Source organism: Rhinolophus hipposideros (assembly GCF_964194185.1).
Source record: "Rhinolophus hipposideros genome assembly, chromosome: 1".
Lineage (NCBI taxonomy): Eukaryota > Metazoa > Chordata > Mammalia > Chiroptera > Rhinolophidae > Rhinolophus > Rhinolophus hipposideros.
The window spans coordinates 10,879,563-10,895,633 of NC_138047.1; the positions used below are offsets into that span (position 1 = coordinate 10,879,563).

At 37.3% G+C, this 16,071-nt stretch overlaps 1 protein-coding gene across 1 annotated transcript in view; it reads right to left on the reverse strand.

Moving 5' to 3' along the window:
* Positions 1-219: 219 nt before the first annotated feature.
* LOC308489967 (uncharacterized protein) overlaps positions 220-16,071 on the reverse strand; it is a 42,015-nt gene continuing 26,163 nt past the window's right edge. Inside the window, exons 9-14 of the mRNA XM_081031575.1 lie at positions 12,128-14,941; positions 8,347-8,526; positions 7,166-7,236; positions 5,722-5,859; positions 3,402-4,334; positions 220-1,925 (exon numbers count right to left, since the gene is read on the reverse strand). Of these exons, the coding sequence (XP_080887701.1) occupies positions 14,753-14,941 (189 nt within the window). The 3' untranslated portion in view covers positions 220-1,925; positions 3,402-4,334; positions 5,722-5,859; ... (1 more) ...; positions 8,347-8,526; positions 12,128-14,752. The remainder of the gene's footprint in view (positions 1,926-3,401; positions 4,335-5,721; positions 5,860-7,165; positions 7,237-8,346; positions 8,527-12,127; positions 14,942-16,071) is intronic.

The following is a 16,071-nucleotide window of genomic DNA, read 5'->3' on the forward strand; positions in this document are numbered from 1 at the left end:
CTTCATTCCCAAGTCCTCTGAGAAGCAGATGAAAGCAACGTGCTCTGGCGGATCAGAAAAGCCATCCCCAGATCTTCACAGTTACTCACGTGCTGTCAATCTCTGCACATCCCAGTGTGACTGAGGAGTGAAGAGAGGCCGGTTTCCTTTTTTATTCTTTTCTTTTTTTTTTTTTTTACACATGGGAGTACTGAGCGTTTGATTGAATAATTCTCTATTAGATTAAGTGCTTTATTTCCTATTTAATTGTTTACGATACGTTTTCATAAAAGCTTAATTATATCCGTCTCCAACAGGAAAGTATCGGTGTGGTATAGAATATTTGATTTTATCCTATCTACTGTTCAGCGAATATTTTCAATTAATACAAGCATAGGAGCCATGATATCAAACACTATTTCCCGTTCGGCAAATTCATACTGTAAAAGACAAGATGTCACCCATGAAGAAAATTTTAACAATTTAAACTTCAGAAAAAAAAACCAAAACAAACAAACAAAAAAAACTTCAGGGCTAGATTGCTCTGCACAGACTGGTTGACAAGCCCTGAAGAGAAGGAGCTCAGTGAGAGTTCGAGCAGCCAAAGAAAGCTTCGCAGAGAGGAGAACATGGGAGCCGGGGGTCCAGGGGCAGGGAAATAAAACACAGGCTCCCACCGTAACTTGTAAACTAATATTCACAGCAGAATTATTAATAGCCAAAAAGTGGAAACAACTCAAAGTTCCATCAACTGATGAACGGATACGTATTTTATCAACAAAGTGAAGTAACTTTGGGCAATAAGCAGAAATAACTAACATACTGACATGGGCTTTAACAAGGTTGTGCCCTGGAAACGTGATGTTGAGTGAAAGAAGCGAGACACAGAAGACCTCATATTGTGTGATTCCATTTACATGAAAAATCCAGAATAGGCAAATCTTTAAATACAGAAAGTGGATTGGTGGTTGCCTGGGGCCAGGGGACATGGGAAGCTGGGGGTGAAGGCTCAGTGATGCGGGGCTTCTTTTGGGGGTGATGGAAACCTTCTATAATTGACTGTGGTCATCGTTGCACGACTCTCTGAATGTATTAAGAGATTCTGAATTGTACATTTAAATAGGAAAATTATATAATATGTGAATTATGGCCTGATAAAGTATTTTTTGTTGTTGTTGTTTTTTTAATCCAATAGTGAATCTAGAGCTTGTCTATTATGGGTGTGTAGGCCTCAACGATCTACATATTCCCATACTTTTACAATATTTTAAAATGGAAAGAAAATTAAGGAAATGCTGACTTTGTTGGCTTGTACAATGACCTTTCTGTAAAAGTTAGCCTGAAATCCATGAAATACATACAGATGCTGTAACCATTCACAAATGTGGCAATAATAAGATAATTTTCTGGATTGTTCTATTAAACAGTACCCTCTGATTTTAAATGGCTGCCTCATCGTGGTAATGGAACTATCACTACAAAATACTGTTTGGTAGAAAAAAAAGTCTGTCGACTTCTATGAGGAATGGTGCATATTTCTCAACTTTCCCAAGTATATACGTTATAATAAAAAATATACAATAATAATAAAATAATACAAATAAATAATACAAAAAGCAGAATGAAAGCCAGAGTTTAAGGAATAAGTGCATTGTAAAGATCATAAAACTATAATGAATTAATTGCAATGAAAATACAAAAGAAAGATGCCCTTGAAAATCAGGATCCTGAAACACTTTATATTATTTAATCAGCTGGAGCTTAACTGCTGACATGTTAGGTTTCATACACAGCTGTCTTGTTATTTGTTCTGATGCCGTCATTAGCTCCTGTCTCTCAGCTTCTAGAGTCATGCGATCATGTGCTGTAACTTCCAGTGAAGCCTCTGACAGAGATTGATTTTTCAGGTTATCAGCTAGCTGTTGTTGAAGTTGTCTCACAGGCACCTAAGAAGATGTTTCTGTTACTGATTTTATATTCACGTTATATTAAATTATGTTGACAAGCTGTAACTCTAACATGTTAATATAATATGTAGCTTGAAAGAGATCACCACATGCATCAATTCACCTTCTTTTCCTCTCGTGGACAGTCTGTTGTTTACTGAATCCGCAAAAGGACACAGAAGGTGTTATCTCCAGTCACCGTTAGGTTATTTGAACGATCCATTCAGCCCCACTCCCATGCTCCCCTGATGAATCTGCAGAGCTTTACAGTCGACTGACATCTCCAAGGGAAATGGGTATGTCGGTGGCACTCGTGGTAGCACAATCTACATTGTGGAAAGTGTCCCTCTTCTTTATCTCAGGCTGACATTGACTTCAGAGGTCCTCACATATGCAGTCCTCTGCTCAAATCCTTCCTAGAGATTCCTATATCTTAGAAGAAAACAACCTCATTCCAACGGCCTTCAGGGCCCCAGGTAACCTGGCCTCGACCTCCCTCCATTTACACATGAATCCTGCCTCCCCTCACTCCTCGGAAAATGGAGACCCAATGCCAAATTAATAAACCACAGAGAGCTGCAAGTCTCTTTGAATTGAACAGACCTGTGTCCAAATGACAGTGATTGGGCCTTCTGATGAGAAATGTGAACAAATCACTGGTAAAAATAGTCAAAGAAAGTTAAATGTAGCAGTGGGAAGATTAACTCACATGTACTTTCGCTAAAACTCAGCACAGAGGTCCCAAATTGTAATTTAATGAAAATGTATCTTCCTTTAAAGAGTTGAGCGATCATAAGAGTACATTACTTGAAAAGGAAATATTTCCATATGTAAATCAAATGGACATGACTATCAACCAAATTATAACAACTGAAATATACAGGAAGCTGCTGAAGGAAAGGAGCAATATATTGAGGGACAACAACACTTCGGGTCATCTGGGAAACCTAGGATGAACTGTATAGGTAATGCACTGAATTGAACCTGAATCTCCAGAAACTTTGGCGACAGGAGCCTTTCTATTGATCTGCTTCACAATGGTATTTCACTGTGGTGACAGAAAGACTCAATTATTATTTTAGCAGTACAACAATAAATTGCTAATATCAATCTGTATCTATTAACAAATTCTGCTTTCGAATTTTAAGGGCAACACAATGTCTTTCCTCAAAGTGAAGCACCTCAACGGGTCTAATTTTTTTTTTTTATTAGTTTCAGGTGTACAAGACAAGGTAATACTTAGACGTTCATCATTTATATCCTTCACACTGTGAACCCCCATTCCCCTATCCATTAACAGGTCTAATTTTTATTTGCTGGATACAATGTATGCTTTTAAGCTGCTACAGCAAATACCTTTGTAGTATACATAGTTTTAATATTCAAGTACATTCAACATTTCACCATCATCAAAGATCTGAACATTGAATTTTCTTTCAGGAAATTTGAAAACTATTTATCTCTGTGGATACATACGTCTCTTTCTGCTTCAATATTTTCAAGCTGATGCAATCTTTCGTATAAGTGAGTGAATTCATTGATTACCTCCTTATTGGTCTCCTTCACCATAAGGGCTACTTTCTCAGCTTGAGCTTGAAATAATTTTAGGATATCCTGAATCTGGTCTTGGATATTAATTACTCTCTTTTCATTGTGACTTTTGTTGCGAGAATCGTCCAGTTGCTGTTGAAGCAACATATTTTCACTTTTTAGGTAAGAATACCTCTCCTCTAGGCATTCCAGCTTTGCAATGTATGTATTCACTTTTTCTCGTTCACTTTGATACATGTGTTCAATTTCCATTTTTTGACACTGTGTTTTGCTTAGGTCTCTGCGAACACATTCTAACACCAAATTAGCTTATTTAAGAACATCTCTTGTGTGATGGAACTCAGTTTCTCAGCTACGGAATTTACTTTCAGTATTAGAAAGTTGTTGAGAAAGAATCTCATTGTTATGTTTGAGGTTAGATATATCGAAATTCAGTTTGTCCTGTAAACCAAACAGTTCCTCTCTTGCTCTCTGGAAAGTAAGCTGTATGCCTCTTTCCAATGCCTAACTCTGCTCAAAATCTTGGATAGCAGTTGCCAGTCTACAACGGTAGAATTCAACTTCTGTTTCCAGTCTTTCTCTGTTTTGTTTTAGACTCCTCAGTTCAGAGGTTAGTCTTTTACTCTCAGCTGTCAGAACATTCAGCTGGTGATGATATTGAAATATTGTCTTCGTTAGCGTTTCCTCATGCAGTTTTATTGTGTTTTGAAGATGGTCGGTCTTTCCTTCTACAACTGCAATGTGCTCAAAATACATATTTTCCATTTCCCGTTGCTCATTTTTAGCTGTGTCTAGTTTCAGCCTTAATATGGCAATTTCACGCAACAGATCTTTTTGTATTTCATGACTCTCAGAAACCTAAGTAAAAGAAAAAAAGACTTGTAGCTAGTCCTTAATGAAATGACATATTGTGATATCCTCTCAAATTAAAGAAGAACCTATATGTTTATATAATGAAAAGCTTGCAATAAATGGCTATCCCACTGATTGCAGTAAGTAGATATCCCAAATCTCCAACTTTATACGAGCATAAATTCCCCAACATTCAAAAATTTAATATAAGATGCAGAATCCATGAAAGTGAAAAACAGAATTTTCAAAAACAGAATTTTCAAAGAAGAGAATTTTAAGTCTCAGATTTGGAAAAGATACACAATGAGAAGGCATACATGCTTAAGAAATCTCAACACACTTTGAAATAGAGTTTACAGTTTGAGAATATAGCAAATCCACAGTAAAAGTATAAACTCTGCATATATTCGGATACATTACATTTCCTAAAATTCTTTTTTCTGAGAACATTCCACTGATGTTCTAATTTCCTAATGTTTTCATAGTCAGTTATGAAAATTACATCTACTAATAACTGATAAATATAGGCATTACACTAAGTTGTTATATACATGGATGAACTCATTATTTATCACAATCTGAAACAGAGAGATGGAAAAGACCAGTACGTTCAGGATTTTCCCCAGGACTTCTTATAGTAGTTCACATAATGTGTAAAGTAGTTATAAATATGAAGTAGGGGAAAATACACTGACCTATTAGACTAGGAATAAAATTCTCATCAGTAAATTATCACTTGGGATATATCGTGGCATATCATATTCCTCAGAAGGTCATTGTACTGAAAAAGGATGCTACTAGGAGCAAACTGGTCCTTTTCCCACAAGGAGGAGAATGGATGTAATACATGGTCTCTGGCCTGGCTGCACAGCAGCATCAGCGGAAGGGAACACTAATCTCTCCATCAATACAGCAAGGGGATAAAATCTCTGCCGAACACTGGAACACCGTTGATAATAGCAGTAGTTTTGAGACTACAGAAAGCTGGTCGATTCCTACACAAATTATTGAAAGCCTTCCGTATGGATGAGACCACTGTGAATGTCACTAGTTGTCTGTTGGGCATAAATGGATTTGAATCAAGAACATCATTTACTGCAACGGACCAAAAATGTCCCTGCACATAGAACACACACACACACTCACACACAACACTCTCTCACACACAAATGCACTCTTACACACACGCACATGCACACACTCTTATACACCCACACACACACACACACATTCTTATACACACACACAGACACACACACACACAGACCCACAAACACATACACGCATACATATGCTTTTAAAATCATGAAGATTTCCCATATGTACTGTGTTGGTTTTAAAAATATATATGCACACAAATACACATGTGTTTGAAAATGACTAAACAAAATACCTCAGATTTCTTTTTCTTAACACCTATTTCTTTCTCCTTTTGTTTGCAAAAGGCATTAGTCAGAATTGCGTCTTGCAACATACTGTCATTTCACTCTGGAGAACGTCTTCTCTGAGTGTCATTTTGCTCCAGTGCTACCTAGAGAATGGAGTATGAACCAAGAAAAATGAGAATATAATTAAAATTTAATTGTTAAACTTCTTACTCCCAAATTAATGGACTACAACTAGGAAGTGGCAGATAAAGTGCCTTAGTCGAAATTAAGAGAAAAACATGAGCCCGCCAATCTAATTCTGTCCGTTTGAACCAAACAATTCGTTAGATGTTAAATCCACCCAGAAATGAATAAGCAGATGATTGTTAATGTTACAGAGGCTTCCTCCCTTAAAATATTTAACCCCACCATATCTTAATTAGTGAGTACCTACAGAGAACGTAACAACTTTTTTAAAGATTAATACCTGGAGAAGAGGCAAACTTTAAATTATTAGGAGCGAAAATCATTAACATGAAACAGAAAGAAAAACAAATTCATAAACAATCATTCAAAGTATATACTGTGGATGGGTTATGCATTTATAGAGTTACCTGGTGCCTCCTGTTCCAATTGATTCTAATACCCGCTGAGGTGAGCGGAGAGAAACAATGAGTACTACGGACTGATTTTCTACACCAAAATGAAAGGAACTACAAACTGAATACTTGTACGCCACCCAGAAGTTCTCATCGTGCAGGGTGTGATTCTCTTAATCGGCAGGTGAGTTGATTTCATGCCCCCATCCTCTCCCTGAATGTAGACTTGGAAGTCAATTACACAGAGGTCCCAAGGCAGAGTCCATCTCTAACCTCGGCCTTAGTGAGTCACCATACAAAACTCCCAATTTTGAACTACTGAGAATGATGACTCCTTTCACACGAGTCCGACTGGGTGGTCAGCATTTGCACAGTGTCCATAATTTCAACCACTTAATCGTCTGATTCAATAGTCGATGGTACCTTCTTTGTCATGTAAGAAACTGATAATAATGAAGAAGCAAACAATATTCAGGACTTTTTGTTTTGTTTTGTTTTTTGCTTATTGCCTCAATTCCAGGAATAAAATTGATTTACAAGTAACTATAGATTCTAACAATATTTCTAGTTTTGTAAGCAGTTCAAATGTGATGAAAATAATATTCAATTATGACCTATTGACTCTTTTTTTTTTTTTTTTTTAAATATCTTTTTTTTTTTTGTTGAGAGCCCACTGGCCCATTTGGGAATCGAACCCGCAGCCTTCGGAGTTAGGAGCACGGAGCTCTAACCTCCTGCACCACCGGGCCAGCCCCATGACCTATTGACTCTTAAAAGGCTACCTGGAAAGTGAATTTCAATGGCCGTGTTACACTATTGATGCATAAAAAATGACATTGTACTAGAAATTTAAAAGAAAATTTTCACGTACATGATAGTGGTTATTTTCACTTCCATCAAGCCTCACTTGCTCTTGCTCTGATTCCATGCTTACGTGTATTTCTGCAGATAAATCTATACGTTAGTTATAATGAACTACTCAGGACACTGAGATAAAAACAATAATCGCTATAAAAACAGAAAATAACATGTTATCAATAGAGAGTTTAAATTAAGCTTAGTCTTTCATGAACACTGACTGAAAAATGCTTCTGATTATCTAAACCTGCAACAAACTATTTGGGAAATAACTGATGTCAAAAAGTTGAAGGCATACAAACACGTCAAAATCCACGTATCGAGTCGCCATGTACTCTGTTCTCTACCTCCTAAGAGTAACTTTTGATCAATACCCTACGATTAAACTGCAACACCTCTCACGGTTTCCAGAATCTGTGTTACTGTTTATGCCTTTATCAGTGTACACTTTTCCTCATACCTGAAATGTTTTCCTCTCCCATTCTGACAAAGGCCCTTTCATCTTTGAGGATTCAGCACTGGGCTTTAACGAAGGACAGAGGGAAGAGGGGACAGACTACGTGGACACAGCTGCGAAGGAAGTACAATGCAGCAAATTCTCACTGATCCCCCTTACGACTGGAAAAGTCACCTCTGAAATACAGAAAGCCATAGAAAATCCAAGGAATATTTTAATATTTGGTTTCAGAAGGTTCTTTTTCAGTAACACCGATTAGAGTTATGACTAATACTTGGGAAGTAATGCAGAGCTATAAAACTAAAGTTAAGAAACCTCATTTCCTCTCAGTAGACAATCTTTAAACCTCTTCCTATGTTTCCCATCTGGTTCAAACATTCGACATATAATCCTGCCGCCCACTCCCCAGTGTACGCTCAATGTTACTCTGAAGGAAATCACACTGTCAATGCATTCTAATTCTTATTTACATACATGTTACTGCGGCTATAGCAAGAATGCAAATGTCTGGCTGAAAGGTGTACCGTTTGGATGTCTGTTGCATAAATGGGGTGAACACTAAGTAGGTTTGGCCACAAAATGATTTTGGGAATTCTGAAAACAATGGTGAAGCTGCACAGAGGTGGCATAGGGTGGAACGCGTTCTGTTTCTTTATTGTGTTCTTTGCTCTCTCTGTTTTCTGGTAGCTGTGATCCACACGAGTCTCAGAGCCTATAACATCCTAACAGAAACATACCTCCAATGTGAGTCTTTCCTTTTCCTACGAAGGTCACGTGTCCAAACTCTGTGTATGCTGACGGATTTTGCGTCATTGGGTGTGATGTGAATAAACATTGATCATCACCTTTCCAATCCCTGGGACTTTCACAAGCATCTTCACTGAAGCTCAAGATTCTAGGATGCCATTCTGAAGAATCTTAAAATAAGTTTTCATTGATTAGAATGGAAATGATGACACAAATTTGACGATCATTTAAAACTTCCTCCTTCAGATAAGCAGTCCTATATCCTCCCTTTCCCCAACACGCTACTCATAGTACACGTTACTTTATGTGTCCTATACCTGCCATTCACACAGATGCAGTCCATGAAGTGTTGCCATTCAGCAATTTCTGTTACATAATGTGTTTCCGATCAAAGCTTTGGTTCTTAATAGTTAAGATTGTTCAGGCTATGGATGCCTTTCTTATTATCAAAAGTTATATCCAACCACCTATTTTAACTTATAAATAGACATGTAAAATGTGGGTTTCAAAACTTTTCATGAATGGTACTACGTCAATAAGAGACCACTTATTCCAAGGAAATGGTCTTTTCTAAATGCACCAATATCTTCAGAATTCATCCTTTATGCCTTACATAAACAGAACTTCATATGACAAATGTAAGCCTTGGGTGACCTTATGTCTTCCAGAAAAAATAGGATCAGATTAGGTCTGAACTAGCTACCTCCAAAGGGTACAGAGTGTCATAAAACACAGAAAGGAATACAGAACAAAATTATTTTCCTTTTTTAATTAACAAAATTCTGCGATTAAAACTTTTTCAGACAAGGGCAACAGAAAAGAAACGACTCTAGAGGTGAAGCTTTAACCTGTTACATCACGAGGAGTAGCTTTGTCATGTCACATCCATGATCCCCGTATGGGGTTTCAAAAGGTAGCTCTCAATGCAATGTGAGTGTCCCTGAAGTCGCAAGATGTATCAGTTCAGGGGCTCGAAGAGGTCAAAACTATCTTCTCAGGAATACTAAATATCATTTGCCATTTTCACTCTCATTCTCTTATAAGTGTCCCGAGAGTGATCCACAACCACAATATGTGGTAACATCATATTTCTCGTGGTTACTGGGTCATATTTCTAAGGGCTGATGGAATGTATGACTACCTGTTCTAGTACTTTAAATTGCTCTGTTTTAATTTCTAATATTGCAAACATCAACAGATACTCCCGACTTACACAAAACTCTTTGGAATCTCAATAATTCTTTCTGTCTTTTTTTTTTTTTTAATTCTTAATGGCAAAAAAAAAAACTTCTTAAGACCCCAAAGTTTCCAAAGATTGTGTGTATCAAATATTCATTATGATTAATTCCTGCGGGCACTTTAAATAATCAAACACACCATACAGCTCGCCAGGCCCCCCCCCCCCCACACACACACAGAATCTGCTAATCAGAACATCAGGTTAGCCTAAGATCATTGGTGTAACAACACTAAGATGACGTAAAATGAAAATATACATTGACATGTTAACAACTGGGCGTTTCCTTTAGGTAAAGATCAATATTCAAATGAGCATTTTAGGATACTGGAAAAAAGTTCGTATATGATAATAAACATCTGGCAACCCCTATTAAATACATGAATTCCAAACTGGGAAATTTAGAGTCTCAAATCACAAATAGAAATGTGTGCTTAGTTAAAGCGCACATTTTTTAAATCTCTTCTTCTTCTTGTAAATATCTTTTTTTCTCAAACATGGATACCAGCAATGACATCTATATTATTTATGTGAAATCAATTACATTTGTAAAATGAAAAAAAGGAATTAGTAAGAAGAAGACTGTGAGCACATAAAAGATAATATTTTTTATCTGAAGACTTGGTCAATAGGAAAGCTGAGGATAGAATCCACAGCATATCTTGACTCCAATGCATCAGAAACATTGATACCATCACGCTTCAAGTGTTTATCATGTTCTTCAATTTGACTGTAATTGAACAAGCACACAGTTGTGATAAGAGTTCTGTTGAATGCATAATTCATTTGTCAAAGGACAGAGTGTTATGAGTCCATCAGCTGGGATATACAATTATAGAATACCAGTTTATAAAAATATTCATTTCTTTCCAAACCAATGTGGGCTACTAGTGTGCCTACACTTCTTATATCATCTACTTTACAGCCATCGAGCAGTTTCTCAATTTGCTCGTGCAAAAAGGTGTATCTAACTTCTCTAAGAAATGATGTAGGATGAGATATCAACATGAAATATGATCCTGAAAGAGGGAAAATTGATTCAACAACACAGAAATATTAGATATAAAAAGACTTCTACATTTCAAAATCGGTGTAACATTTACTGAAAACAAAAATCTTAGCCCTTAGGGAATGAAATCTATACTTTCTTTTTTTTCCAATCTTACTTTCCTTTGGTATCTCATGCTATACACTAAGTGGTTTTATAAAACAGCCATTTTATCAAAGAATTAACCCCTAAAAAACACAGCCATGTGCTCTATTCAAACTCATCTCTTTGGAATTACAAATACCAGAGTAACCTATGTATCTTGGCTGCCTGAGAATCCTGAGGAGTTAAATGAGTGGCTACAGTTTATCCCATTCCAGCACTTCCTCCTGCTTCCAGGATTCTCTGGAGCAGCAATGATCTCAACTTCTGTTTCAGAGCAAATACACTGAAGCCATTCAAACGAGGTCTCTCACATTTCCTCATCAAGTCCAAAATTACCTAGATGAAGCCATTTTCATTCTTTCTGTGGATTATCCCCACAACTTTTTCTTTCCTCTCTGTTTAGTGCTAGTATCTTATAAGTATCACTTCTATTTCTTCATTTTCTTGCTTCCCTTTGGTCATAAATAAGGTCAGAAAAACACACACAAAATAATGCTGTTTCTCGATCCTGTTATGTCTTCACTATCAGATGCCTCCTCTTCCAGAATTCTCTGAAAAGAAGTCACCACCCTCTCTGCACAGAGCATGGTCTGTGGAAAAGCACCTTGGTGCCCCCTCATTCCTTGTGAGACATGCAGATACGAGACCTGCTGCCATCATTTCTCCCAAAAATGCAACTGCATTTGGAGTCATGGACTCTCTCATGGACGTTTGGTCAGGTTATTGCCACCCGGAATATCCCATAACTGATCCTGCTCTCTGCTTCCGTCCAATGCTCTTCTTTTGCTCTGTACGATACTACCCTATGAAGTCACAGCGTTTTATATGGCATTAAGTTATATACATTTACAGCTGACCACGTAGACTTAAGGTGATCGATGGTGGATAAATAGAGTTCTACGTGGCCACGTATCTCACTCCGCAAACTAGTCCCAATGTGAGAAAAAGCTCGGACACGTTTTGGCACTGGAAGCTCTCTTTCTATTCTTCCCACATTTCAAAAATTCTGCTCCTCCTTTTTCCAAACAATTATTTACTACCTTATACTCTATATACCTGATTCATTTTTTTTCATTGACTCCCCATAAATTCTGCCTTTGTCATTCTTCATTCCTCTTTTATTCTTTTGTTCTTCTTTATTTCCTGACTCTCCATAGGTGACAGAATGTCTTGAAATGGAACAAATAATTGAGCTCCTGTGGTTGCACTCCCACTTGAATCGGTTGCTTATTCCAGAGCACTATACAAGTTTTGTCCTTTTCACATAATTTTCCTCAGTAGGCATCTAATAGGTGATTGTCTTTCGCTCTTAGACTATGTCATATTCATGTTTTAAGTCAACAATCAGGTGAAAGACTTTTTTGCACAATCCAGGCCTTACCTTCTTCTTCTGCAGGAAGTACAAATTTTCCACTTTGATTGGCAGAAAACAGGAAAGGATCCACATATTTCCGGGGACGTCTTTCAGGAAAACTCTGTTAATATTTATATCAATCATGTGTTGCATAATGATGTCTAATCCCTTCTAAGAATATATCTGAATTCCCCCCTTTAAAAGGAATTAGATTGAACAATAAGACAAGCATGTCTTGAAAACTAAACCATCGAAACAGAAAAGCCTAGAGATGCTGTCTAACTCAGCCTCCTCTTCCATCTTCATTTGGCTCCTGTCTGACTCTAAAGTGTACATGGAACCAGAGCAAAGGCTTCCACAGACACGACACTGCTGACCATGCTCACTTCACCAAGGAACTAACTTCAAACACCGAAATCTACTCTGCATCCCACCAGCATGGTAGGATACTTTGAAAATAAGTATGTACACAAAAACGTTAACAAGTGCACTTATTCAAAGTTTTAAATATTTCGACAGACAGAACTGCTTTAGTGCCAAAATAAGACGGTTGACAGGGTAAGAAACGGTGGTGTACATCGCGTTGCGGGTAAACAGAACTATTGAGAACCTACTTCATTTTGGTAAACAAGGGCTTGGAAAAAGCAAACTATTATTTGATAAAATATTTTGATAGGAAAAGTGGTTGAATGAAATGGCAAGAAAGTCAGAAAAATATTTTTTTAAGTTATCTTTAAATAACAGCCAAAAATTTTACATAGTTATGCAACTCTTCAAAAATATTATAGTTTAATTGAGCAGTGCGATCCACTGTTGTCTCTGTCTAGCAGGTTTTGCTTCTAGACTTTCACATGACTCTCATGTTTCACTGGGCACCTTTTGTCACACTCAGAAAGGTCTTTTCTGACTACTTAAATTCTACTCCCACTCCCATTCTAACTGTAACACCCCCTTATTCTCTAACCTAACATTCTCCATTTCCTTTATAGGAAGCATGTATTGTGAACTTGTTTTTCTGCTTCTACCACTGTAGCTTAACCCCTCAACTTCTACACTCACTGCCAAACAGCCTGGCACACAACTGGTATCTAATAACTGATATTTGCTTCAGTTCAAAACATGTAAGATCTCATCTAGAAGGCCTCTGGCCCCAAACCACTTCAGACCTTTGGGACATGGCCAGTCACAATTATCCTGAACCTTAACACCCCCAAATTAGAAATCCACATGCCCTTTCTAACTTTCCTGTTCTGTTCTTGTCACCACTGCCATTCCTTGTCCTTCAGGTTACAGAAAGTCCCGCTATTAATAAGTCACTACAAGCCACTGTGATCACTGTGTCTTATATTTCCACAGCACCCTTTACAGTTTACAAAGTGTTTCCACATTTGTTATCACATCTGTTCATTACACATACCTGAAAGGTAGGTATGACTGCCATCGTTATGAACCAGATCACTGACATGGGCAGGTTAAAAAGTTTTCCAAGGTCCCATAGCCAGTAAGTGACCAATCCAGGATACTAACACATTCTCAGCCTTCAAATACACTGCTTGAATCATTAGGCAGCAGACGCATGTATCAAAATCACTCCCTTCCTATCTCTTTCCACAGCTTTCACCTCAGATTTGCTCATCATTACTTTGTATTTATATTACCACAAGTTGGTTGGCAGAAAGTTACTCAATGCATGCTATTTTAACTGAACAAGACTGTATGGAAGGAGCGAGTAAATGCTTTCCCAGACACAATACTGATGTATGTGCACATTAAACCAGCGCTCAGCCAAAGTGCTATTAGAAGAATCCTATCTACTTATCACTATGCACCATGGTCTTCCTTCCCTGGAAAAGCTCCTTGCAGATCTACTTGACAATACAAATATAATAATACTTTCAAGTTACACGCATTATCTTGTCACGTTCCCAGTTATAAAAAAAAACTGCACTCCAAACGCTTTCTTTCTGAATCTCATTAGGACATTTACACCCCCACAAAAACCATGATCAGATATCTGGCCATAGGTAGACTTGGGACAATTCTTGAGTTTCGGGGAAAGTTCACTTCAGAACCCAAACTGATTCCTTATTATCTTGAAGGCTTCAGTGTTTTGCATTATACTACACTGCCTTCTTTCAGCGAATGTTGCAAGTTAGCAGAATTGTGCTAGGCAGGCTTATTATATTCAGCACATAGGTCTTGTATTAATAATAGGTTAAACCATGAGAAAACAATTTGTATGTGGAAATGCAGCGGTGAGAAAGTACAGTCAAAGCATACCTTCTATGTTTCAACATCACTGAATGCTGATATTTAAATAATAACGATAATAATAATAATAATAATGAAAGACATTACCTCAGAATCCCCGGGTGATTTTACGTCTTCTTCTCCTAAACCTGATGCTGATATTTTGACTATAAAATGTAGTCACAGAAACATTACTGTGAATATTTATTACTATGCATTTTAAATACACATTCAAGTCTATCTCCATTTTTGAATATCAGATAAAAGTAATAGTAGAGAAGAATTACACAGGTTGAATAGTTGTAAGAAGAAATGTTGGTAGTAGTCGTGATACATTTGAAGAAACTTAGGAAAAACAAAAGTACTTAATAGAAATGAATATCACCTTTAGATCTAAACAGGTTATATTTTTTCTACCAGCATTGAAGCTATTAAAAATTCATAGGTAGTCACTGAAATGCCACTTCTATTATTTTGGTGAACTCCATCAACGTGAGTCAAATGATCGTTATTGGTGAGCTCTTGGGAAGCACTTTGAATGATATCCATACCATTTTCTTGTTTTCTAATTGCCGGTTTTGTTGGTTTGTCCTATAAACACAAAACAAAACAAAAACCCAACTTAATAAAAGAGCACATTCATTTACTTGCTCATCGACTCACTCATTCCATCAGTTTTTAAGACCCCAAATATTAACTGTATTCATCGAATCATAGGAACTAACCCCAGAGAAGCTGAAAATATAAATAACAGATGTTGTCCTAATTCTAGTCTGGGTAGAGATACATGAGAACCGTTAGCAAAGTATCACTGGCTCTTTGGACACTTGAACTGAATAAAGCACAGTAAATGCAGCTCAGCAGATGCTGCAAAGTTAGGGCTGCACCTTGGAGCTATGCTAAGTACAGAGGGAAGGCGAGAGAAGGGATTCTAGAAAGGGCAGCAGGAACAAAAACATGAGGTATGAGTCGATACAGGAAGGGAGGGTACTAAAGGAATTGGGTAAACCAGAACCACTGAGAACAGGATGGAGAGATAAAAGTGCAAGATCAGAACCAAGCCAAGAAGGCAAGTGTCAGGTAGCACATGAATTGTACCCTCATGTAATGGAGAGCCATTCATTAAACAGAGGTGCTGCATCATTGGAAATATATGTTAGAACAGTGATTCCAGCTGCAATTGAAACGGGAACATCAGGGATTCAATGCTCCAAAAGAGTACTTCAAAATCAAATGTGAGAAAGTGAATTACGGTCATAACTTCTAAAACATGGTAGGCACGTAGAAAATATGAAAGGTGGTGAGTCACTGGATGTGGTGATTCCAGGGAGAGTTGGGGTCCAAGATTTTTCTTGCTTCGGTATTTCAATGGTGCCATTTGCAAGGTTGGGGAAAACAGATGACACAGTAGAATAGAGACAGTCAGGAAAAAAGAAAGGTTCAGGGCACTGAGTTTACTTTGGGACATGTCAAATTTGAGTCACCCAGGGGACTTAGAAGGAAAACCTGGATAGATACATTTAAGTAAACACAGATGACTTTACTCAGAAAAAGCGTGTGATTTAAGGAAATAGATTTTTATAAAACATATTCAGCTGATTTCATTCAATAATGTAAAGCCTACACAGATCTTGTGAAACTTTAAAAATAAAACAAGAGCAGAACTATAGAAACGTGGGTTTCAATTCTTCAATTACATATTTCAAAATCTAAAATATAAA